Below are 26038 nucleotides of genomic sequence, written 5' to 3' on the forward strand. Positions count from 1 at the left end.
CCCAGCAGAATTCCAAGGGGTTTGAGCCTCACTTTCCTGACATGCTAGCCTCTTCATGAGTATCCTGCTATGCCACCCCCTCCCCACTTTGGCCATTCTCCCATTCCGCTTTCCCAAAAAATGTCTGTCTCTCTCTTCAAGTCTGGGAATCTATAATTATGCACAGTCCATCATAAAAAAGTCGCAGAATGTCTTAGATTTCTCCTCCCCCTCACTCAGGTTTTTCTCAGCCATCTCTCAAACCAAATTCCTTTTGTCTTCCTCTTCTTCAGGACATGTTTGCTGAGGGACCAATAGGATTTGTTCCTCCTCATCATTTGGGATGAGGTTTTTACTCCAGAAATTTCTGGTTACCAGAAAAGAGGAAAATTGGCCACTCATTCTGGACCTCTTATTTCTCAGCACCTTTCTTAAAATTCCAAGTTTCAGAATGCTGATACTTCACCCCTTTTCTTAATGATTCTTTGTTAAGCTTTCTTGGTAATATTGGATTTAAAGAACACCAACCTGCACGTTCCCATTCAACCAAACTGCAGGAAATTCATAAGATTTTATCTCATCATTTCACTTACAGTTTTCTGCATTACATTTTGGTCTTTCAACTGCTCAAAAAACAAAAACTAGCCAGCACTCCACATCTGCAGTAAAATATACTTTATTAATATTGAATTAAAAAGTATATAGATGCATTTAGTAGGCAAGACAAGCCGGTTTCAGCCAAAAGTCTTCTTCAGTGCCAAAAGTAATATATAAGTAAATTCCACTGCCCCAAGAGTATTCACAAACTTACTTGCTCCTGTCATTGCCTTTTGCAGACTTCAGTAATTCATATTTTCCCTTATCTGGGCAGTAAACCTTCTGGAATTAAGCAAGAGAGATTTTTGAGGGCCCTTGGGTAAAATGGCATAGATAGTTCATATGATACCCCTTGCCAGACTCCATCGCAAGATCACACTTTGCCCTTCATCAGGAAGGATTTTTTGTGGTAGAGCAACCAGATTTCATTCACTCCAGGAGTGCCTTTTTCTGGTTTCTCACCATTGCCAGGAACTATACACTGATGCATCTGACCTGGCATGGAGAGGATGCTGCAAGAGCACAAAGGGCTAAGGTGTTTGGTCAGCCAGAGAGAGAGAGAGAGAGAGAGAGAGAGAAAGGACCATTCTGATGTCAAGGAAATGAACTCTGTCTTTCTGGCACTTCATTCCTTGAACTGTATTTGGATCAGGTTCTCTTCAAATCTAAACAGGTAGTACCCCCGATTATGTGGTATATAAACAAGCAGGGTAGCACTAAGTCCCGTTACCACTGAAGACTAACCGTGGTAGCTTGGGACATTGACATATAGTACAGTTTCTTCCTTAGTGGCAGATCTTTTGAGCAGACCTTCACAAATGGATGTTAAACATAGAGGTCTTCCTGGACATTGTCCATCAGTGGGATACTCCCCAAACAGATCTTTTTCCTTCACCCAGAACAGGCAGTTCAGGTCGTTCTGCTCCATGATACCATGCCCAAAAGTATGAAAGATGAACGGCATGTCATTTTTATGGTAGGAGAAGTTCCTTTATATATTCCCACTCCTTCTCTGATTCCCCAAGTTCCTTTTTAAAATTAGGAAGAACAAGCCAAAAATTTGCTTGTGATTCCCTTTTGGTCCAGACAGCACTGGCTTCCCGTTCTTTTTCAACTGGCCATGGGCAGTCATCACAAGTTACCTCACAGGATGGACTTGCTCACACAATAAAAGTGCTCTCTAATTTGTTCAAATCTCCAGACTCTGAGCTTAAGGTGTTTGGTTGATATAATTTCCAGAGGATGTGTTACTGGCTGTTAATGAGGCAAAAAAAAAAAATCTGCTACACAAATTTCTTACATTTCCAGATGGAGAAAGTTTTCTGTTTGATGCCATAAAAAGAAACATTACCCTTATCAAATGGATTATTTCTTATTTATGTGAGATGCTCAGTTGTGGCGTTTTCTTTTATAAAAGCACATTTGTTAGCTGTTTCTGCCTGCATGCCTTTAAATCTATCACTATCAGCAAGTTAAAAAAAAAAAAACAGGATATTAGAACATCTGATCAACTCTGTTTATTTTCAAAGCAAGAAGCTATGCTTCCCACTGTCTACTATTTTTTACTCCTTTCATGGAAGCCAGCTCTCTGCTGTGGTTAAAGCCCATTCTAAGAGAACATTTGCCTCCTTTGACACCTTAATCAAAGGTCTAGATTCTAGGTTTGTCCTTGAAGCAGCTACTTGGTCTTCTGTTCACACTTTTACCAAGCATTACAAAGTCAATGTTTTCTCCAGGGCAAGAGCAGGCTTTGCTAGATATAACCCTTAAAACATTTTGAATTCCAGCTCTGCACTTCTGTCCTCCTCCCTTTCTGTTTAGACGTCTTTGAGAATCTCTCATAATCCTGCAACAGTGATCCAAGGAAGGACATAGTACAATCGTGTAAGAACTTACCTTAACAATAGATGTCCAATAGTCACTGTTGCAGTATTACATCCCTCCCTCTTTTCTACCTATGTTTTTATTTTTCTGTTTTTGACTGATGTGGGCTGTAGCTTCCCCCTCTGCTCAGGATATTTACATTTGTAAATAGTTACCCCTGCTCCTGCTTCATTAGCTTGATCTGGGGCAGGAAAGTTAGTTCACACCTGTACAACCCTTATGTACCCCCTAGCACCTTCAGGCTGAGGTCATACATCACACCTACGGCATGAGGTGAAGGTGTCCAAACTTTCACACGCAGGATATCTCAACTGTTAGTAATACTGCAGCAGTGATCACTCAGACAGATACTGTTGTTATCTTATACAACTGTGCTGTATAGAAAGTTGCACCACATCTGTAGTATGCTATGTGATGCAGTAGAAGAAGGTACAGGTATTCCATTGACAGACCTGGGAAACTATAAACTCGTTAGACTAAATAGCCTAATTTACAAAGCCATGGAACACATTATATCTGGCCTCATAAACTATGATGCCAAAATTTCTTTAGGCTGTACCCACATTATCATTATGACTTTGTCAAAGAGAGATCCTCCCCACTCATTTTAGCTAACTTCTTCAAGATGGTCACGCAAACTGTTGAGAGTGGTCATTCTGTTCCCACAGCTTATTTGGATCTGTTCAGAGCATTTGACAATATACCCAGTGCTTGCATTGTAAACAAGTTAAGTACCCTAATAGTAGATCCATAAATTATGCTATAGTAAAACTGGCTGAAAATTACAACCTGTATAGTTAAAGTGGCAGGTACCTTCTCAGAAAGTGAATTTAACTAGTGGTGTGCCCCAGGGCTCACTATTGGGACCACTCTTCTTTTAGCATCTAATTCCCTGATCTCCATATCAGGAGTCAGGACATTTGGCCTTTGGATAACATATTAATCCAAGGTCCTATTTGCTTGTGTTGATGGTAGCTAAAGTTGATGTAAAAGATCCCATGGATCGTATTGAAAGGGGTAGGGAAAGTTCCTCTGATGCCTAGGCCAAATTTCCCCTGGTTGTATAAAATACCACCCTGGATCTCCCCAAAAGGAAGCCACTACCCTAGTGGGACTAACCTGGTCAACAAAGGATAAATAGATAAAAGTAAATAAAATTAAGCCTGTCTGCTGTTAGTGAGCTATTTCCTTTGGTACCGAGTTCGAGTCCATCAGCCTTCATTTGCTTACTATGTGACCTTAAACAAGTTGATTAGCTAGACAGTACTCTAGGGCAATTGGGAATTTGGGCTAGGAATGGTCTACTAGACTGCATGCCTAGTAACTGCTTATGAACCAAATTGGAATGCTCACAAAGGTTCCTTACCAGGACACCTTGTCCTATACCAAATGCCTTAAAGCCCCATCTTTGTATTCAGTGTCCAAACAGCCTCAGAACCACTAGATCAAAGGGTTTAAATTTTGCTTGTGACATAAACTGGACATGTTAACAAGACAGATATGTGTTTTTGAGGATCTCCATGCTCTGGAGCAGGCTCCTCATCCATCCCTAACCTTATTTAAGCATAACCTTGACCAGTGGATGGGAAATCAAAAATTCACCCTAGGTGTGGCCCCCATGTTTCTGATGGACAAAGGCATACAGTATCTCTGCTCAAACTAACATAACCCCCCCCCCCACTGACACACACATAACCTTTAGAAACTTCCTAACTAAAATACCACCGCCTAATAAACTCACGTAATACATAGGGACACAATTGGATTGGTTTGCATGGGTAAGCTTATAAAGACCTTGATGGTTGTCAGCATAGCATATACCTATGAACCTAAGTTTGCAGATGACCGCAAAGTGGGCATTATTATCAAATCTTCCCCTGATACCCATTCATCACTGCAGATACTAGTCCTCATAAACAAGTGGTATACAGAAAAAGGGCTAAAATTAAATGCAAAAAGCATAGTATTACCCCATTTGGGAAGCCGCTGTCTCCCACAGTGTAACCAGTATCCCACTCCAAAATTAGAATGTGGTCAGGGATCTTGGAACTTTAGTTGATAACTCCCTCTCCTTCGACTACCATGTAGCAGCAGTATTCACAAAATCTTTCTGTTTAACAAAATTAATATGTGACGGCATATCATCCTGGTCAAAAGAAGTTCTGTCTCTTGATAAAGCTCTGATGTTCTTCGTGTTTCACTGTTGCAGTCAGTACATTTGTGTAATCTGCTGGCAGGTTGCCGTCAGTCGGCCTGAATTCCAAAGTCTTGGGTCCTGCGTCGGTTGCTGTCTCCTCTTCCATGACGTCAGATCATCAGGGGTATAAAACAAGCAGCCAACACCATTTTCGTCAGTCTTTCTTGCCGCAAGGTGCCCGAAGCAGAAGCAGTTCACAAGTGCCAGTCAGCCGACTCCTGAAATTTTCACATTCGAGTTTCAGAACCGTAGTCTTCACTAAAGCTAAGTACCCCGTTGGGGAAACTTTTTTATTGCTGCATACCGATGTCGGAAAAAGTTAATAATTGTATTACTTGTGAGAAGCAAATACCTTATAAGGATTTTCATTTATACTGTATTCCTTGCCTAGACCCTGATCACAACATGCCTGGCTGTCGGTTTTGTGCTAGATTTAACCAATGCACTATTAAGCGTCGGTATATTTTTGCCTCAGAATATTTTGGAAACAGATTTAACTACCCCTGAAATGTCGTCTGATAGCAATCCGACTACCGGAGTACACAAAAAATGCAAGGAAAAGGACAGAGACAGACAGTCGAGGTCCAAAACTGATGACGAAGCTTCTCCTAAGCTAGTCTCCGGTTCACCAGTACTCAGTGAGGTGCTTTCGTAGCCCCTGATACCCGCTACTTTCGAGTCGCAGGCCCCTACCAAGACCCATGTGGAGTCTGGCATGCCGCGAGATCCTCAAAGTATTGTACCCACAGATGTCTCTCCCTCGGATGGGTCTGGAGCCGCTGAGCAGACACCGGCTTCTGAGGGTGTATTCAAGCCTCAACAGTTTTATATAAAACCGACGCCAGCTTCAAAATCAAAGACAAAAGCAAATTCTAAAGCTAAAAAAATGACGCATGAGCCACATGCACAGGCCTCTATGCCCAAAAAACAGATGATCAAAATGGCTGAAGACCTAATTACCTTGATCAGGGGTTCCCAACCCCCTCCTGATAAGAGGCCTAGGCAAGACACTGATTATCAGGTTTCTATTTCTTCTGATTCCGCTTCTGATCAGGAATTATCTATACCTCCCTATGAGGATTCTGATGCCGAGGAATCTATCCCATCTGCATCACCTCCTGGGGATTACTCATTTGGAGAAACCTTGCATACTTTGAGGGAGCATTTTCACTGGGAGAGTCAAGATTTCTCAGAATCAAAAAAGAGGCTCAGGGATTTCCTTCTTCTCCCTCAGCATAGGCCTTTAGCCATACCTCCTGTTTTAGACATTGTGGATGATGTGTTTTTGGAGTCAAGCTTAACTCCAGACTCCTTACCTCTGGCTCCCAGCAAGCCAGACAGATATTACAGGGTCCCAGACTCGCATACATTTTTATTTAGAAACCCTGCTGCTGACCCTGAAACTATTTCACAGGGTCCAAATGGGGTTAAGGCCTCAGCAGCAAAAAATCCTACCCTCTCTGACAGAGATTCAGTGGCACTGGACAGATGGGGAAAGAAGGTTTATACATCAGCAACCTTGGAAATTAGGGCCTTAAACTGCCAGTTTCATATGCTCAAGTATCAACAACATGTTATGGGATTGCTGAAACAGAAAATGATGTTGATTTCTGAATGTGCAGAAAATAAAGAATTGCAGGAATTACTGCATGCAGCAGAACAAGTTGGAAAGCATACTTTGCAATGTGGTTTTGATTCCTTAGAGGCCTCCTGCAGGGCCACAGTTACTGGATCTGTGATTAGGAGGCATGCCTGGCTAAAAGATCAAAATTTGCCTGATCATGTTAAAGCTAAATTGCTGGATGCACCTTTACAGCATGATACTCTGTTTGGTGTTAAGGCAGAAGAGGTTTTAAAGAAAATGGAAGACAAAGCTAAGTCTATTCAAACTGTAAAAGACTTCTTACAAGTGCAGCCACCAAGATTCAGTAGACACTGGCCTACAAAAAATTGGTCCTTTCCTGTGTCCGACAGAGCTCAAAGGGGCAAATCCAGATGCCCTAAAGGTTCCAGATACCAGGCACAAGATTCTTACAGGTCAAAGCAATGGGGTGCTTCTACCTCCAAATCTGGAGGAGATAAAGCGCAACCCTACAGAAAACAGTCTCAGTGATTTCCTTCTGCCATCACCAAGCACTTACCTTTTGGCAGCACCCTTAGGGGAAAGTTAGCACTTTTTGCTCAAAATTGGCAGTTAACCCAGGACAAGTGGGTGCTAAACATAGTATCTCAGGGATACAGATTCCACTTCCATACTCTGCCAATGGCAAACGGTTGGCCAGATCTGCCAAAAAATCAATGGGCAGAGGCACAGAAACAGTTTACGTCCCTCATGGATATGAGGGCTATTCAGCCAGTACCAGAACAGGAAAAAGGACAAGGATTTTATTCAAGACTGTTCTTGGTACCCAGAAAAGACAAGACCTGGTGCCCAATACTGGACTTATCAATTTTGAACACATACCTGGACATTCCAAAATTCAAAATGCTAACTTTACAGCAGTTTCTGCCCATGCTGGGCAAGAACACTTGGCTGGTGACATTAGAACTAAAAGAGGCATACCTGCATATCCCAATAAGGGAATCATGCAGAAGATACCTCCATTTCAAGACTGGCTCTATGCATTACCAATTCTCTGTGCTGCCCTTTGGCTTATCTACTGCGCCCAGGGTCTTTGCAAAGTGCCTGGCACCAGTAATTGCATTTTGCAGACAAAAAGTATACAGATTTATCCTTACTTGGACGACTGTCTCATTCAAGCAGAGAACAAGGACATTCTTCTTCAGCACCTGATGTTTGTGAAAAGACTTCTAACATGCCTAGGGTACACAATAAACAAAAAGAAATCACAACTGGTACCCTCTCAAAAGATAACATTCCTGGGTGCAAGCTTGAATACAACTGCCCAGATGGCTTTCCTCATGCCAGACAAACAAAGGCAACTAACTACTTACTTCAAACTGATGTCAACAAAAACCCAGTTATATGCAAGACAAACTCTGCAGGCTTTGGGGTTCATGGCATCCTGCATCCTAATGATTCCATATGCAAGACTCCATATGAGGAAACTACAGTGGTACCTAAAAAGTCTATGGAGTCAACATTGTCACAGTCTGGAAGCAATGATTCCTCTCATTCCCTGCTTACAACTGGAGTTTCTATGGTGGGCAAAGGCATGTAACCAGAACATGGGACGGGTTTTCACTGTACCCCCTGCCAGCCAAACCTTAACAGACGCATCAGATTATGCATGGGGGGCCCACCTGGCAGAAAGATGCATTCAGGGCATATGGACCCCAAAACAAATGCATCTGCATATCAATCAAAAAGAGATGTTAGCTGTTCAAAATGCCCTGACAGCCTTCAAGGACTTACTTCATCCAGTACAACTACTGATAAAGACGGACAACACCACGGTTATGTGTTACATAAACAAGCAGGGGGAAAGTACTCATACCCCCTTTGCAGACTAGCCATGGCACTGTGGGGCACAGCCTTGACTTACCAAGTACATCTTCAAGCTCAATTCCTGCCAGGAAAGCAAAATACTCTGGCAGATGATTTAAGCAGAAACCTTATGAACCCTCACGAGTGGAAACTAGATCCACAAGTCTTCAGCATGATAATAAAGAAATTGGGGAGACTGGACATAGACCTGTTTGCCTTTCCTCGAAACTATCAACTGAAAAAATTCTGCACAAGGACTTATCACAGACAAGCATGGAAAGCGGACGCCCTATCCTTCAGTTGGAAAAACCTATCAGTTTGTGCCTTTCCTCCTTTGCCTCTTGTTCCCAAGGTACTACTAAAAGTCAGACAGGAGAAACCTAAGATGATACTAATTGCCCTGGACTGGCCCTGCCAATACTGGTACCTTATCCTAAGGAACATGTCTCAATTCCCAGCTTGGTACTTACCTCAAATACCTCACTTACTGTCCCAGCAAAACAATCAAATCCTGCACAGTCAGCTTCAAACACTGAACCTGGCAGCATGGCTGATCATGTAGTTATTTAAACAACACCTCTCAGTAAAGCTGTGATGGATATTATTTTGGAAGCCAGAAGGCCTAGTACTAGAAAATCTTATTCTGATAAATGGAAGAGATTCTGTGCTTGGAACCAAGCACAAGGAACTGATATAGCAGAGCCAACTATTCCTCAAATTTTACAATACTTGACTGAGATGCTTGACAAAGGCCTATCTTTTTCATCAATAAAAATCCATGCCTCCGCCATCTCGGCTCATTACAACACAGAGTCACCAATCTTTTGTCATCCTTTACTAAAGCAGTATCTTAGAGGGGCCAAAAATTTAAGGCCTCCCAGAAGATCACCAATTCCTGCATGGGACCTCAATTATGTGTTGGAAAAGCTCACCCTGCCTCCATTTGAACCAGCTGCTACTGCAAACCTAAAGTTCTTATCATGGAAAACAGCTCTGCTCCTGGCAATTACTTCAGCAAGAAGAGTCTCAGAGCTACAGGCCCTCATGGCTGTGGAGCCTTTTATCATTTTTTACCCAGACAGGGTGTCCCTGAGGACCAGTCCTTCATTTATGCCTAAGGTGGTTTCCATTGTGGCTCTTAACCAAACTATTCATCTGCCAACCTTTTATCCAAATCCGCAGAACAAGGGGGAGAGGATTCTGCATTCATTGGACGTACACAGACAGCTAAGATTCTACTTGAGCAGGAGTAACGCTCTAAGAAAAACTGAGCAGTTACTAGTGACATATGCTGCAGGATCAGAAGGAAAGGCTATTTCAAAGCAGACTATTTCAAAGTGGATAAGCCACTGCATTCGTTTCTGCTACTTACACCATGGCAAACATGTGTCCAAGGGCATTAGGTCTCATTCCACCAGAGCTGCAGCTACATCAGCAGCCTTTCTCAGAGGAGTACCAACCAAAGACATTCTAGAGACTGCTACTTGGAGTTCTGTTCACACTTTTACAAAGCATTATCATTTGCCTCTCTACTCTAAGTCCAGGGCAGGCTTTGCCACTGCAGTTCTGCAGGGCCTTATAGCCGCCGCTGATGCTGGTTAGCTCCAGCCTCCCATCCATAGCTTTGGGATTCTACCCAAATGTAATGACTGCAACAGTGAAACACGAAGAACATAGTACAGTTGTGTACACTTACCATAAATGTAGATGTTTGAGTGTATTCACTGTTGCAGTCCAGGTTACCTGCCCGCCATCCCCCTTTTATTCTGGAGTTTCTCTTTCCTACACTATCTTCTACAACCTATGTGGTGTATTTGCTTGTAGATGAAGGTAAAGTTTGTATTATTGCATGTATATATAGTTTATATATATATATTTTTGCTACCTTTTTGGGGGCACCCGACATCTGGGGCAAGAACAACTAAAGAAAATGGCGTCAGCTGCTTGTTTTATACCCCTGAAGACCTGATGTCATAGAAGAGGAGACAGCAACCGACGCAGGACTCAAAACTTTGGAATTCAGGCCGACTGAGGGCAACCTGCCAGCAAATTACCCAAATGTAATGACTGCAACAGTGAATACACTCTAACATCTACATTTATAGTAAGTGTACACAACTGTACTGTTTGACCAGTTATTGAGTATAACGCCCTCTTCTGGGTGTAACTTTCTAGATATACTGGAAAAGCTAGAAGTATTTGTAATCAGGACGATTGGTAGCCTAAAGTCCCTGGGCTACCAGGAAAAGTTTGAAATGCTGTTCATTTACTCAGTTTCTTACAGACTATTTCATGGTGAGCTATGCATTGCATCCTGTGTTGTTAAGTACCCCATCCTTCTTGATCTCCCATATCTTTGCAAGTGAAGTAGCAGTACTAAAACAGAACTAGGGACTTAAATCTCCATCAGCACATAAATAAAATTTTCAGGAGAGACATATTTATTACTCAGCATGCATATCACCATTGGAACAAGTTTTCTGTGCAAGTTAAACATAATGACACCCTAGCACCTTTCGTATTAAACCTTGTGATTGGATGGGTACCCATAAGTTTGCTTCAGGGCTGACCTGTATTGCCCGTTTTGAGAAGGAGGGTTCAGCATGAGGGTAAACATTGCCGAGATATAAATGGCCTTGTGACTCAGTTGTCTTGTATTTATAATGCTCAGGTGATCCTGTGAAGAGACTCAGAGGGTTTCAAGACTTGAATTTTAGCCATTGACTGCATTAACTTTCTGTCTTCTGTGCCTAATCAACTTCGTGGAGGATAACTATGCTTGATATAGAGTGTTATTTTGAAACCCTTTGCTTAGAATACCCACTGGAAACCTGAACAAAAGAGCATTCATTGTCTTATTAAAAATTAATATTGACTGTACCATTGAATATAATACCTCCATATCTCAGAGACTCCCACACCTGTGAACTGAGTTTCCCCATTAGTTAAACTCAACTTGTCAATCATCAGTCCGTACCTTCAAGAAGGAACTGGGTGAATACCTGGGCACCTGCAAATCTGAGCATGAGATTCAGAGCGTCAAGCACCGTAGTGGCTAGTAGGGCTTTTGCTCATTCACCAGACCTGTGAGCCATCTGTCTACCTTTACTCCCAATGCTTGCCCAAATTCTACCCAAAATTACACTTACTGAATTTGCTATTAACTCACAGTCTAATCTGGGTAGGAAATACATAAACCAAAACAGGAAATGATCTTTTAACAGTCACTTTAATTTCCTGTAAATTACCACATCAATGTTCTGATCAAATATCTTTGTAGAGTGGTGTAATAATCTCCCTAAACATCACCATTCTGGACAAAAAAAAACAAAATCAGCTGCACAACATTTTGGTGCAAATATTGCCTAGACAAAAAAACATAGTACCATGGTCTTCTCCTACACTGAAACACAGTCTACCTTTATTACTGCTAACATTTTCAAATAATAGTTCAAGCCACACTGAACCCTTGAAACACCCTGTCAGAATTATTTGTGTACACAGATATTCATCATAGTATAACTCTCTTACAAAAAATATCGGGTAACTGTTACAAACCAGAAACATGGCCTGGGGTGCGGAGAAAGGAAAAAATGTTTGTAAGGTAAATGCCCATTAATTCTACCCCTTCCCCTAACCCCAACCCTAGATATTATCTTACAAAAGTGTCACAGTTCAAAAAAGTGTGTCTGGTGTTAACTGGGTATTTTTTATGTTTTTAGTTGATCAATTGTAAGAAGAGAACATTTGTTTTCTTGTTGCAACTGGTGTCGTTTTGACCATTTGTTTGGTTGACTAAAGGGAGTGCGAATATACGGACATCATTTTGATGATTTTGATGTTTCTGCATGTCAAGATTTAATAACAGATTTATAAAAAATGAATTTACTACAAATTGTCAAACCAAATTCTTCAAATCAAAACTGATCCCAAAAACAGTGATTATAACAACACGTTGAAAAAAAGCCTGAATAAAAGTATTTTTTTCGGCGACAAGCCTGTGCACCCCTCATGTTTGGGATTGTGCCGCTTCACCCCCAGCTACTTTATGCATATTTACTCTGAGATCACACAAAAGTGGGGAAAGGACAAATTCCCCAACCCCACTGTAGTGCAATCTTGCACAGCTAAATAGTCGCACTTTGAAACAAAATGAATATTAGATCCAGCAGTGCAACGTCACAGTCCATTCGATAAAACTGAGGAGTTGATCAATGCAATGCATCTAGATATGTATTTACGTATATGAGACGTAATGTGAGAGGTCATGAATAGAAGTTTTAGTTGTCAGTGCAGTGCTAATTGTATCTAACTATACCTCTCCTTTTCACAGGTGCTCTGCAAGATTTTACCATTCCAGAAGATTGATGTACTGATATCCTAAACTGGATGACTTTGAACTGACTTGCATTCGATCTGAAAAGATGGAAGTTATGTTTGTTCATGACAGCATGTGTCCTTCACAGACTTCTTCCTTGCCTCTTAATTTTTATGTGGGTCATTTGGAATTTGCCTGTTTAACAGAGATGGGCATGTCATTTGGTGATTGATTGACAGTTACGGATCACATGCTTGCTGTCCAAGCGTGATATTTCCATCTCGAAAAATCACCCATAATATGTACTTTATTCCTTTTTTAATTTCTCCAAGTCTGTTGGGTTTCTAATGCCATATCTACCCCACCATTAACTGGGAAAACTACTATGTACCAACTCTTTTGCTCAATTTTTTTTGGAATTCATAACAATGCCTTGGATCAACTTATTCACACCCCCACCAGGGGCAGCTGTATCCTAGACCTGGTCATTACCAACATGGGCGACCAGTGTTCCACACCAGAGGTCAATTCTTCGTTGGTCAGATCTGACCACAAGCTAATCAGCCTAGACATCCACATCATGCCCCCACCTCCATTAGGGAAACCACCGTAAAAAAATTTCTCCAAAACCAACTTCATGCTTCTTAAGACAGAAGTGGCAAACTTCATGACACCCATGTAGACGGACAATAGAGGTATGACTGCTGAATCCTCCAAAAAAAAGGAAGCCAATGTGGTGGTCCCCTGCCATAAACAAACTCTACAACAGAAGAAAGAAACTGTTGCAAAAAAGAGTAAAATCCCTTGACTGGAAGAACTCCCTAGTCAGCCTTAGTAAGAAGCTGAGATCCCTCATAAAATCAAGAACCAACACATGAACAAATGAGCCAGCCACACCAAGGATAAGATAGATCAGTTTAATGCGCACAGTTAAGCGCTTTCGTCAGAGTAGATCCAAAAGACTTCTTCAGAACAAAGTAACACAATCCTCTACAACATTTAAATATTCCTCCCAAAAGTCACATGTTTAAATTAGCCAGTAAAAAACACCAAGTCATTAAATATAAAAAGACCACAGCTTTAAAACACTTAAAATGGAAATGCTTTCGTTAAGCCCAGGAAAAACACATGCATTGTGTTTTTTACTGGCTAATTTTAAATGTGACTTTTGGGAGGGATATTTAAATGTTGTAGAGGATTGTGTTACTGTGTTCTGAAGAAGTCTTTTGGATCTACTTTGATGAAAGCACTTAACTGTGTGCATTAAACTGGTCTATCTTATCCTTGCTGTGGCTGGCTCGTTTGTTCCTGTGTTGGTTGTTGGTTTGTGGCTATGTCTACAGTTGTTCCTGATCCCCCTCATAAAATCCTCCAAAGCTATTTATGAAAACAAAATCGCCACTAATTCTAAAGGCAACCACAAAGCATTCTATAGCTATGTCAAGAATCTCAGTGGCAACAGTCAGATCTGCTCTGAGTTACAGCACAATGGCACTAAATATACAGAACAACTGATATTGCCAAAATCCTGGCAGATAGATTCATTGCTGACTTTACCTCCACCCCCTAAAGGGCCCATCTCTATACTGGATGAATGCAGAATTCCTGTAATTACGGCTGCACAGGTAAAAACCACACTCTCCAAAGCCAAGAACACAGCATCCATGGGACGTGACAACATCCCAGGCTGCGTTCTACATGAACTACAGAATGAACTGGCACCCCACCTAAGCACCATGTTCAATCATAGCCTCACCTCAGGTTTTGTGCCCACTGAATGGCACACAGTGATGGTTATCCCACTCCACAAAGGGGGAGCCACCACGGACCCTGGGAACTACCTCCCCATTAGCCTAACGAACCTGGTGTGCAAGTCCATGGAACGTATCTTCATGGAACTTATAAACAGAGACATTGGTAATCTCCAAACTCTGGACCCCACCCAGTTCGGGTTTGTAAAAGGTAGATCATGTCTCCTAAACCTGATAGGCTTCTTTGAAGCAGTCACCAAAGCCGTAGACGAGAGTAAGGTGGTTCACACAGCCTATCTAGATCTCGCCAAGGCTTTTAACACCATCCTGCACTCTGGAATTATAGATAAACTCACTAAACTAGGTATAAATCCCTATGTCACAAGATGGGTTGCCAGCTGGCTCACTGACAGAACCCACACTGTAAAAGTAGCAGACTCTAAATCCGACTTCAGACCAGTGACAAGTGGAGTACCACAGGGTTCAGTCCTGGGTCCTGTACTGTTTGGTATCTATTTTCTGAAGTATAGGCTAACACAAAAGGTCTTTTACTAATGAAGTTCGAAGATGACTGCAAACTAGGAGCCATAATTGAAACTCCTAATGATGTGGACATCCTACAATAGGCCCTCACTGAGACAGATGCCTGGTGTCAAAGCCATGGCCTCAAGCTCAATCCCAAAAAGTGCATTGTCATCCCCTTTGGTAAAAACTCTGTACCCATGAGCTATCACCTAGGTGGTAGTATACTTAACACCGAAAGTGTGATAAGAGACCTTGGGACACAGGTGGAAAGTAGTCTCTCCTTTGATAATCACATTGCCACAGTAGTCAGGAAATCCTTCTACGTGGCACACCTCATCACAAAATGTTTTGCATCCAGGAAAAAAGAGGTCATTGTTCACCTCTGCTCATCACTCATTAGACCCATTATAGAGTACAAAGCCCCTTTTGGTATGTACCTCACAAGACATCAACAACTGGAAAGGCTGCAGAAATACCTCACAAAGAGGATTACCGGGCTCAAACAGATGCCCTACGCAGACCATCTCAAAAAACTCCAGATTTATTCCGTCGCATATCGCCTACTCAGAGGCAATCTCTGCCTAACATACAAAGCTATGTCAAACCCAGAGCTGAGCTGTTGGACATGCTGCACTTAAAGAAATCCCTCTGAGCTACATGCTCTATGGACCTAAACCTTGTCACCACAATAACAGAACATGCTGGAGGGATAGATTCCTGCCCCAGAAACTTCCCATACTCTGGAACAAACTACCTATCTATATCAAACAAAGCTCCTCATTAGCACTCTTCAAGAAAAATCTTGATGATTGGATGGGAAATAGGAAATTCATCCCATGGATCACCTCTGTGGCTCTGCTCGACAGGGGCACAAAATAATTTTCTTGGGTGGCGAAAGCCAGGGTACCTTTATGGCTAGGCTTGTATAGGCCCTAGGGCTGATAGCCTAGTACCTACCTATGATGGGAATGGACCTCATTCCTAAGTCAAAGTACGATTAAAGCTCATGAAATTAGTATTGTTTCACTCTTTGATGTTGGCCAAAAGTGCTCTTCACAGTACCCGCAATGTACCCAGTAATAACTCCTTCTGCAATTTGTACGGTGTTACTTGAATTGGTAACATGTCTAAATACAATTGTAAATTATTTTTTATAAGACCACTTGCTCCTACTACTATTGGAACTGTCTGGGTATCTTTCTTCCACATGGCTTTCATTTCTGCCTGCAGATCAAGGTATTTTATGACTTTGTGCGTCTCTGTACGCAAGACACTGTAGTCACTAGGTGTGGCGATTTCAATGATCAATGCTACTTTTGTCTTCTTTTCTTGGATCACTATATCTGGTTTTCTAGCATCTATCTTTTGAACTGTTGGTATTGGGTGATCTCATGTGATGTAAACTTCATCATTTTCTGTGATTCATTGTGGCTCATGTTTCCAGTGTTTTTCAGCCACTTCAATACCATAATGTTTGCACAATCTCCAATGTAACAGTCCCACATGTTCAATGGACTTTGTAAACCAGCATGCACGTAGCCCACTGTTTTGGGCTGGCAATATTAACCTTTCATTTCTTATTTGAATTCACCTCTCCTTAACCATTCCTGCGTTCGTTCTTGATCAACATGAGGCTCTTCCAGAAGTTTTCTATACTTGCAACTATATTTGTTTTTTCCACATTTCTTGCCTTCTCATCTGGTCCTTCACCTTATATTCTTTCTTCTGTTTTTTAGCACATTCAGGTGCTGCCTGGTTTTTATCTACTTCTGGTTTGATTTCCATTACTGCTTGACGTCGATATGCTTCTGCTAAAGTAAGCAGAGATGTCATCTTAGATTTATTCTCCTCATATTTCAAAACTTTCACTACATTTGGATCTCATGAGGTCAGTAGATGTGTGAAGTCATACAATTGCAGATCTAAACTTGTAACCAATTTCAAGGAGGCCCATACCTCCTTCAGGACAGGGAATATATAATTTTGGTATACACTGATTTTTATAAATCATTTGGTGAGCATGAAGCACCCTTCTTGTTTTAATATCCAATCTATCCAACACTTTTTGGGGCCAGTCAGTCACTCCAAAACTATAAGTTAGAACAGGAAGAGCAAATTGATTTATGGCTTGGATCTTGTTCCTAGATGGCAATACTGTTTCCAGGATTAATTTAAGTCTTCTAAAATATTCCTTACTGAGTTTTATTTGCATTTATTCATGTTTTATTGCCAATCCTTCATCAATTCCCAAGTATTTTTACACTCCCTCTTGCTCAAGTTCTTTTATGTCACATTCTTTTACCAAACTGACGTTTTCCTGTGCTGCAGTTTTCCCTTTTTAAAGGTTGCTTTATTCCTTATATGGGCCTTGCGATGATAATTTATGCCATTGTGTCATCTTGTTTTGACTGCTGCTGTGCCCTTTACTAATGGCAGAGCTGTATCACATACATAACTGTGCCTGGTAGCTGCCAGGTTTTTGTCAGGTATTTCTCACTCCTGTCACATAACAGCAGTCCTTTGGGATCTGCACTGGTTGCTAGTTGCTGCTAGGCCAGTGTTTCACAATTTGTTTTTGAATGTTTGTGTTTTGCACAGTCTGAGTCTTGTCCACTTGCAGACACTCCTGGTCCATTACCACTCAGTACAGTGTCTGAGATCATCAAAAGAGAAACAGATGGATGTTTCAGGACCTTTTTTAACAGATCAAATAGGCCACCTTTTACCTAGATAGTTCTAGTCTTGTAGAATTATCTGCCTTCCCTGACACAGGCATGTAGCTTCGGGCTCCCTTTTAAAAGGCCCCTTAAATTCCATTTCTACAGGCGAGTCTGGTTAAATCCAAACAGAGATAATGTTTTCAGTTTTTGTAATCCATTTTAATAACTTTTTCCTAACTTACTGTAGTTGTGCAGAATTTTTTGTGGCTTGTTTATCACTACACACTTTTTATATTTTATTCTAGGTGAAGGCACTTGAGTATTAAATAAACAACTTTTATAAAATTCCCTCTTACAATCTGTTCTGTCTTTTGCCTGCCTTTTTTCAGTGCTTGATTGTGTTAGGGTGGCTTGCCTGCTGTAAACTTTAAACATAGTCTGAAACTCAATTGAAGTCCCCAGAATGTATAGCTGAGCATACTGTATGCGTATGCCACTTATTTCATAATAACTAAGTGATCCACTGAAGCACGCTGATTCAAGATTTAGGTACACTTGTATAAACAAACTGCACAACCCCATTTGCCATATAAGCCAGAACAAGTTACAGTGTAAACCTGATTTTGCTATTGTCATAGAAAGAGCGGTACCATTTGAACACTGTACAATACCTTCAGATACGATGGGTAGTGAGGTATTTCCGGCTGCAGGTTTCCTTTTTAAGACCCACATCCAACATTTTACCTTGTTGTAGCTCCCTGAAATTGAGTCCATTGTCCTTCTAATAGATATGGGAGGCGATGCAGCAGTTTGGTACTCTGAAGTCGGGTTTTAGGTTCAGGGAGTACAGATGCCCTTGGTTCTTTTAATTATTCTGATTCTTTGTGTGATAGTTTATCTCGCAAGTAAGGCGAATGTGACATACAGTGATAAAATGTTATCCGTGTCTGTTTGTGCCTTTGTCAGTGTTTGAAGTTTAAAGTATGTTGATTCTTTAATCCCCATCAAAAGTACTCTATATGATGCTTTATTTTTTTTTTTTTTTTGTGCTAGTTATCCTTTCAGGGATTCCTGCATTTCCATTCCCAAAATATAAATTGCTTATTACTAAAGTATTAATATGATTTGTTTGTGCATGAGATGATGTTGGTATTTGTTCATTTCTTAGTGGTCTGTTTCATCGCTTTAGCATAGTTTACAAGCACAATAATTAATGTTAGTACTTCACTGATTGGTATTTTTTCTTAGTAACATTTTACTAATTAATATTTTTTGTATTGGTAGGATGAAGTGGATAATGCCAGGAGCAGTGCACAAGAAACTGGGGATGTATCCTTTGAAAGTCATCACTGTGACAGTGTAAAACATTCCCAGCTTATCCAGGAAAAAGATCAAGTCATTGAGCAGTTAAATGAACAAATCACCAAACTGCAACAGCAACTGGATATTGCATCTGACAATAAGGTCAGCAAAGTTAAAGCACTTATTTATTCTGTAATTTGTACACTCAGGTAATCTGATTAAGTGATTTGAGTTCAAGGCTCTAAACAGCTGAATTACATTCTACAGCAACCTTACTTGAGAGAAGCCATTGACCCGTTTGTTCTTCTATGATTTCCGGTCTCCTGCATATAGAAAGGTCTATGCCATGATTATCAGGTACAGAGAGGGAAACTATGGAGCTAAATGAACATGTGATAGTAATTTAAATATCAAAAATACTTTCCCTTTAGTACGTATTGTGATGTTGGTTTTGGTATGTCTGTGCAACTACTAGTCTGTCAAAAAATATTCCAGCAATTTAAGGATAGCCTTACATATCATTGACATGTGTATATATGCATATTTCTGTAATGTCTATTACATTTTAATATGTTGTTCTTTGCTGCTTTTGATTGTCCTCTCTTGTTGTCTCCAACTGTAGGTTATTGAAGAAAAAAATGACCTTATAAAAGAATTGGAAGCACAAATAGAATGTCTTAAAAGTGATCAGGAACGTCTGAAGAAGGATAGTCAAGAAGAGATTGAGCAGCTAAATGAAGTTATTGAAAAACTACAGCAGGAGCTTGCAAAGATGGACAATACAATTCCAGTGGACTCTCTCCCTGCACCAGATGATGCAGAGAGCCTGAAGCACCAGCTTGAAATAGTGATGGCTGAGAAAGAGGTTATTAACAGTTGTGCAGATGAAAGAAATAGAGAGCTGATTATAGTGAAAGATGAACTAGAGAAAGCAAAACTGAAAGTTGAAGAACTGAACCAAGAACTAGAAGCTGTTAGAACAGAACACAAAATACTTCTAGAAAATTACAGATCTTCTCAAATGGATGGCTATTCCCCTGTTACAGAACATGAACTTGAAGATAAGACTACCGAGCTGGAAGAAGCCTTAAGAGAAAAGACAGCAGCATTATTGGTTAATCAGGCTCAAGTTGTAGCTTTAGAAGAAAGTGCACAAGTTATAATCAAAAGGCTGGAAGCAAAGATTGAAGAGCTTGAATTGTCTGTGAGGGAAAAAGATATGGAGTTAAACTCATGTTACACTCAAATGAGAAACTTGAAGGAGCTGTCCCGAACTGAACCTGAGCGGCTGCAAGAAAAAGTACTTGACCTAACGGTGAATAAAGCACAGATACATTTTGCGCATGACTCATCTAAAAGTAAACTAAGTAAAAAAGCTGAGTCTGACTTTAAGAAAACTGTTGATGAGCTTCAGAAGGAGTCCATAAATCAAGCAGTGAGCGAGTCGCACTGCAGAGTTGTGGCTGTGGAGAGCCAGTTACTTGAAATGCAGAAACAACTTGAAATGTATAAAAAGGAGGCTGAAGTTACAAAGAAGGATGCTGCAGAGAAAGAAGAAAAGTTGAGGGAGCTGAAGGAACTGTTGAAAAAGATCCAAGAAGCTCCTGAAGAACAAGCAGTTACAGATGGTGAGGTATGTCAGCACCCATTAGTTGTTTCATATTTTAGCTGCATGATTAATATTTGAGGAAAAAAAATCACAAAACCATGGCAGTTGTACCCATATAATTGCTAAATGTAGATAAAACTTTTTTGATTGATGGTATTTTATTTGGAAAATAAATAAGGCAACATTTTATGTAGTAATTTTATTATCTTGCATAGGCAAAAAGTTACATCTATAGGAGAGATGACGTTACTTTAGGCAGTTTTAACACAGCACACCCTGTTTCATTGTAATTCTTTTGCATGCATTTATCTGTTTGATCCTTTTTATGTTCTTAAAAGTTATGTTTAGCCGCTTGTGAGTCATAAAGATAATGGAGCTGAATCACACCTCTGTGATAATAATGAAAATTTCCTGAAGTGAGTGTATAGGTATTCCTTTCCTTTCAGACAATTGCTTTGTGGGCAGTTCAGGGTGGACAAGGCTCCACCTCTAAACCTCTTGTAATTCTCAGGGTATAAAACTGTCCTAAATGAATGGGAAGCACCATTTTTAGGCTGAGATTGACAAGAAGAGCATTCACCTCCTTGAAGGATGCAGCTGGAATAAAGGATGTTGCAGTGATTCAGCCATATGAATGTCACTCCTTTGCATGTTCTGTCTGCTGCAGGAGTCTGTGTACATGATTTTCTGGGGTATGTATCACATTTGTCGAGCATACTAAATGTCGAACACCTCTTTGTTGAACCCTGTTTGTCAAATCTTTGTCCATCGAACGATTGTTTCAGTGAAAATTTTTTCCTGCAGTAAGTAACAAGCTGGCCAACCTACAGACCTCAGCATTATTAAAAACCCACCCTGTTGGGGAGCTGCGCCACCCCCTACTAAATATGGCAACTCTAAAATTGCACTACAGTGAAGAAAAGGGTAAATTCCTGATAATGGCCCACTGGTTTCTTACCATGGGAAAAAGTTTGCTGAAATGATCATTTGACAAATGAAGACTTCAACAGGATGGGGTTAGACGTTTAGTGCATTTGACAATATAGTATAGACCCAGTTTTCTGCTATGATTGCTCCATTAGCTGAGCTTTTTCATCTACCTGCATATCTTAGAGTCCATTCTTACATGTTGGGTGATGCAAAGATTATTGTTTTGAGAGTTGTTTTCAAACTATGGATTACCTTTATAATACCTTTTTAGAAAATTGGCATAGCACTCTTAACTGAGTGAAGCTTTGTGTTCTTGTGCAACAAAATTTTGTTACTTAATTTCAGAATGTTAAGCGGCCAAGAGCTTTTTCACTTTTTTCCATTAAGTGGATGAGGGAATGCATTTGATATGGTTGCAACAGACATAGAAAAACAAGATTTGTATCACTATCCCTCAAAGTCTGCTTCACTTTAGGGAAGATCAGATATTTTCACCAGTGGGTAGAATGCATACGTAACTTAAGACTATCACTTTTTTTTCTAATTTCTTGTGTATCTACTTCAGTGGTAAGTAGTACTGATTTTGAGCATTTCTTCATGACTTTTTATAAGGTTTCTCAGTTTTTATCCAATGTCTTTACTGTGATCCAGAAAAAAACACATGTCCTGCAGCCAAATGGTTGTTTTCTGAGGACACCTTTCTTTGACTGTTTCCTGTAGTCACACCAACAGCCCTTGTAGTCTTCTGTTGGGTGGGGCATGGTTCGAGTGGTTTAGTTTGTTGAAGATCTGCCCCTCCTGGGGTTACTACCTGTAGCGCCTTGTAACAATTACATATTCTATCTTTGGTATGATTTTTTTGCTGAAACCATAAAGCATTTTTATTGGCTCTGATCAGGTACTTCCCTTATCGAGTCACGTCTGTAAGACATGATGTCACGTCTGTAAGACATGATGACATTTTCACTCTTTCCATCCTTACTGGATATTATGCAAACAGTCTGTCTGATGTTGGGGTAACCTAAATTTCATCCCATAGCTTTGCCTTCTAACCAGGAGAGAAGTTGTTTGTTGGTCAAAGTTTAAATTGGTGGAATCTTTTTCACTGAGTATACTTTTTTTGTATCCTTCTACAGGTGCCTTAACTGTTTGTTGGAAGGTTTACCTAGACACCATCCATGCACAAGATATGAGGTGTTGACTGAAAATAATCTTTACATAAAAGTCCTGGAGATGCTTGTACACACTGTGCCATACAGGTGTTTCTGGTTCACCATTTTCCCTGCTCACTTTTGTGTAAAATAGACATTTTTTGTGCAGGCAAGAATTGATAATTAACAGCAAATCAGGTGCCCCACTTCCTTCTGTACTTGGAAATTTTGAATATATCATGTCATCCATTTTAGCTTAGCACTGAACTGTCAGACATCCTTAATCTTGGCATCTAGCACATCCTGACTGAAGCCCTTGTTTAAGAGTTAACATTATTTTGCTATATCTGTCTCAACTGTAAAAGTAGCAAGAGTTAAAATGCTTATGTTAATATGTCACTGCAGTCATATTGGGACCAATATCTGCAGTCATGTATATTGACTAGATAGCAAACTGTATTTTCTTTTAATTCTGTTTGTAAGGGGGGGGGGGGGTTTAGTGACCCAGTTAACATTTTCCTTCCTGTTTAAAACTATGAGGAGGAGGAGGAGATGAGGGATGACATCAACCACTTCCTTTGGGATTAATCGAAAATATAGTTTACTGATTAATGTGACAGTTAAGTTCTCAAAACCATTTCAGTGGGAGTAGATATTGTAAAATTATGTCTAAAGGTTTATAAGTAGGACATCCCTCCAGAAGTACATCATTTAATAGAGTGGATGTAAAAAGTGTACACACCCCTGTTAAAATGCCAGGTTTTCGTGATATAAAAAAATGAGACCACAATAAATCATTTCAAACCTTTTCCCACCTTTAATGTGACCTATAACCTGTACAGTTCAGTTGAAAAACAAATCTGTTAGGGGAAAAAAATATAAAAAATAAAAAACGTACAATAAGCTGGTTGCATAAATGTGTACACCTTAAACTAATACTTTGTTGAAGCACCTTTTGATTTAATTACAATATTCAGTCTTCTTGGGTAGGAGTTTATCAGCATGGCACATCTTGACTTGGCAATATTTGCCCAGTCTTCCTTGCAGAAGCACTCCAAATCTGTCAGATTGCGAGGGCATCTCTTGTGCACAGCCCTCTTCAGGTCACCCCACAGATTTTCTACTGGAATGAGGACTGTGCTCTGGCTGGGCCATTTCAAAACTTTAATTTTCTTCTGGTGAAACCATTCTTTTGTTGATTTGGATGCATGCTTGGGGTCATTGTTGTGTTGAAAGATGAACTTTATCTTTAGCTTTCTAGCAGACACCTGAAGGTTTTGGGCCAAAAGTGACTGGTATTTGGAACTGTTCATAATTCCATCAACCTTGACTAAAGCCCCAGTTCCAGCTGAAGAAAAGCAACCCCAAAGCATGATACTGCCACCATCATGCTTCATCATGGAGATGGTGTTCTTTTGGTGATGCGAAGTGTTGATTTTGTGCCAAACGTACCTTTAGGAATTGCGGCCAAAAACATCAGCCTTGGTTTTATCAGACCATAGCACATTTTCCCACATACTTTTGGGAGACTTGATGTATTGTTTTGCACATTTTAGCTGGGCCTGGATGTTTTTCTGTGTAAGAAAAGGCTTCCGTCTTGCAACCTTACCCCATAGGCCAGACATATGGAGAATACGGGGGGATTGCTGTCACATGCAGTACACAAATAGTACTTGCCAGAAATTCCTGCAGCTCCTTCAGTATTGCTGTAGGTCTCTTGGCAGCCTCCTTGACCAGTTTTCATCTTGTCTTTTCATCAATTTTGAAGGGATGTCCAGTTGTTTGTAACACCACTGTTGTCCCATATTTTCTTCACTTTTTGATGACTGTCTTTACTGTGTTCCATGGCATATCCAGTGCTGTGGAATTTTTTTTGTGCCCTTCTCCTGACTAATACCTTTCAACATTGAGATCCCTTTGATGCTTTGTAAGTTCTCTGCGAACCATGGCTTTTGCTGTAGCAGGCAACTGACTAAATGTTAGGAAAATCCTAATAGGACAGCTGAACTTTATTTGGGGTTAATCAGAGTCTCTTTAATTGATGCTAAGTGTGTACCCAAGAAGACTGAATGCTGTAATTAAATCAAAAGGTGCTTCAACAAAGTATTAGTTTAAGGGTGTGCACACTTATGCAACCAGTGTATTTATTGTACGTTTTTTATTTTTTATTATTTTTTTCCCTAACAGATTTGTTTGTCAACTGAACTGTACACGTTATAGGTCACATTAAAGGTGGGAAAAGTTTTGAAATGACTTATTGCGGTTTCATTTTTTATATCACAAAAACCTGGCATTTTAACAGGGGTTTGTACACTTTTATATCCACTGTACATACTGATGCTCCTTCACCTTCATACAAAGTAGTACCTGCTTTTTGCAGGTCTGGAGTAACAATGAATTTATATTTCTTTGGCATATTAAGTGTTGAACCTTGAGGTTTTTGAAAATGCGAGGCTTTTTGTTGGTCATGAAAGCTTATTGATGCCTTCCTACTTCTCATCACTGAAAATGTCAGTGTTTTCGTCAGCAGTCATTTTTGCAGCTGCAGTTTGTGTGTGTGTGTATGTATGTTTATTTATTAACTAACTAACTAACTAACTATATAATTGCATTGGCCACAAGTTCCCAGGAACACTGTATGGTTACATGACTTGCTCAGTCGTACAGTAGATAAATGTAGGATGAAATCATGGGCTACAGGAAGCAACTGATTAGCAGCTTATATCCTTAATCCTTTGTGGTGGCAGACAGGTATTTTCGTGTGTGTGCGCTCCCAAGCTATTTCTAATTACACAGACACTTATTTTCACATGGTATCCTGTAGGATGGCTGACACGCTGTACCAGTGTTAGCTGCTACATGTAAAGTGGCTTTTGTTATATGTCATATAAAATCTAGAGATCACATCCTGATTCTCCCTGTGGGTGTTTCTCTGTCTCAGAGACTACTGCTAGAATGTGGCATTCTTTTCATTGGGTGAAAACTGAGATTTCTCAGTCCCTCAGAAAGTACTGAGTTGTTACAGAAGGATTTTTCAGATCCTACAGCCATTCCTCCTGTTCTGTCTACTTTAGAGGATGTGTGTGTTACTGTTTGCAATGTTCCTGACAGTCATCTAGCAGTCCCTAAAAAGTGATTTTTATAGGGTTATGTAGGATAGCATAATGTGTTTTATTACAGATTTTATACCACTGATGAGACTGCATTTGTAGCAGCGAAACCAGTTTGGATTAAAGTTTTTTGGATTCATTGGTATTTGAATGTTTCATTTCATTCCTGAGTACTGTTGTGTGATTTATATATATATATTGATAATAGATATCTATAGATATGTGTAAATATAGATAGATATTTATCTTTACTAATGTATGTGCATATACACGTGTGTGTGTGTGTGTGTACACACAAATACACACACACATATAAGAACAAGTCAGTCTGGAAAACTGAAATGACTTCAGTATGAAAAAGAATCAAGCAGCATATAAGATAGAACCTCCCCAACTAAGAAGCAGTTGTCCTAACTAAGGAATAGAGAGCAGGGGGCCTTGTGCAAATTTTTGTTAATCAGGACGTTCAATTTTTTTCGAGAGTTTGGCTTCTGAAAGCTCATGCTAAGAATGAAGTACTATGAATGTATATCATTCACTCTCTGTCATCTTAGGTTTTCACTTTAATATTCATCTT

General features: G+C 40.2%; 1 protein-coding gene across 4 annotated transcripts in view; it reads left to right on the forward strand.

Annotated features, from left to right (window-relative positions):
* AKAP9 (A-kinase anchoring protein 9) overlaps positions 1–26038 on the forward strand; it is a 3155794-nt gene that overhangs the window by 2574371 nt on the left and 555385 nt on the right. For all 4 annotated transcript variants that reach the window (XM_044067665.1, XM_044067666.1, XM_044067667.1 and 1 more), the window contains 2 exons: positions 18644–18823; positions 19284–20294. In XM_044067665.1, coding sequence (XP_043923600.1) covers positions 18644–18823; positions 19284–20294 — 1191 coding nt within the window. The remainder of the gene's footprint in view (positions 1–18643; positions 18824–19283; positions 20295–26038) is intronic.

Source organism: Protopterus annectens, chromosome 3.part1, assembly GCF_019279795.1.
Source record: "Protopterus annectens isolate FY-2018-M chromosome 3.part1, PAN1.0, whole genome shotgun sequence".
Taxonomy (NCBI): Eukaryota; Metazoa; Chordata; order Ceratodontiformes; family Protopteridae; genus Protopterus; species Protopterus annectens.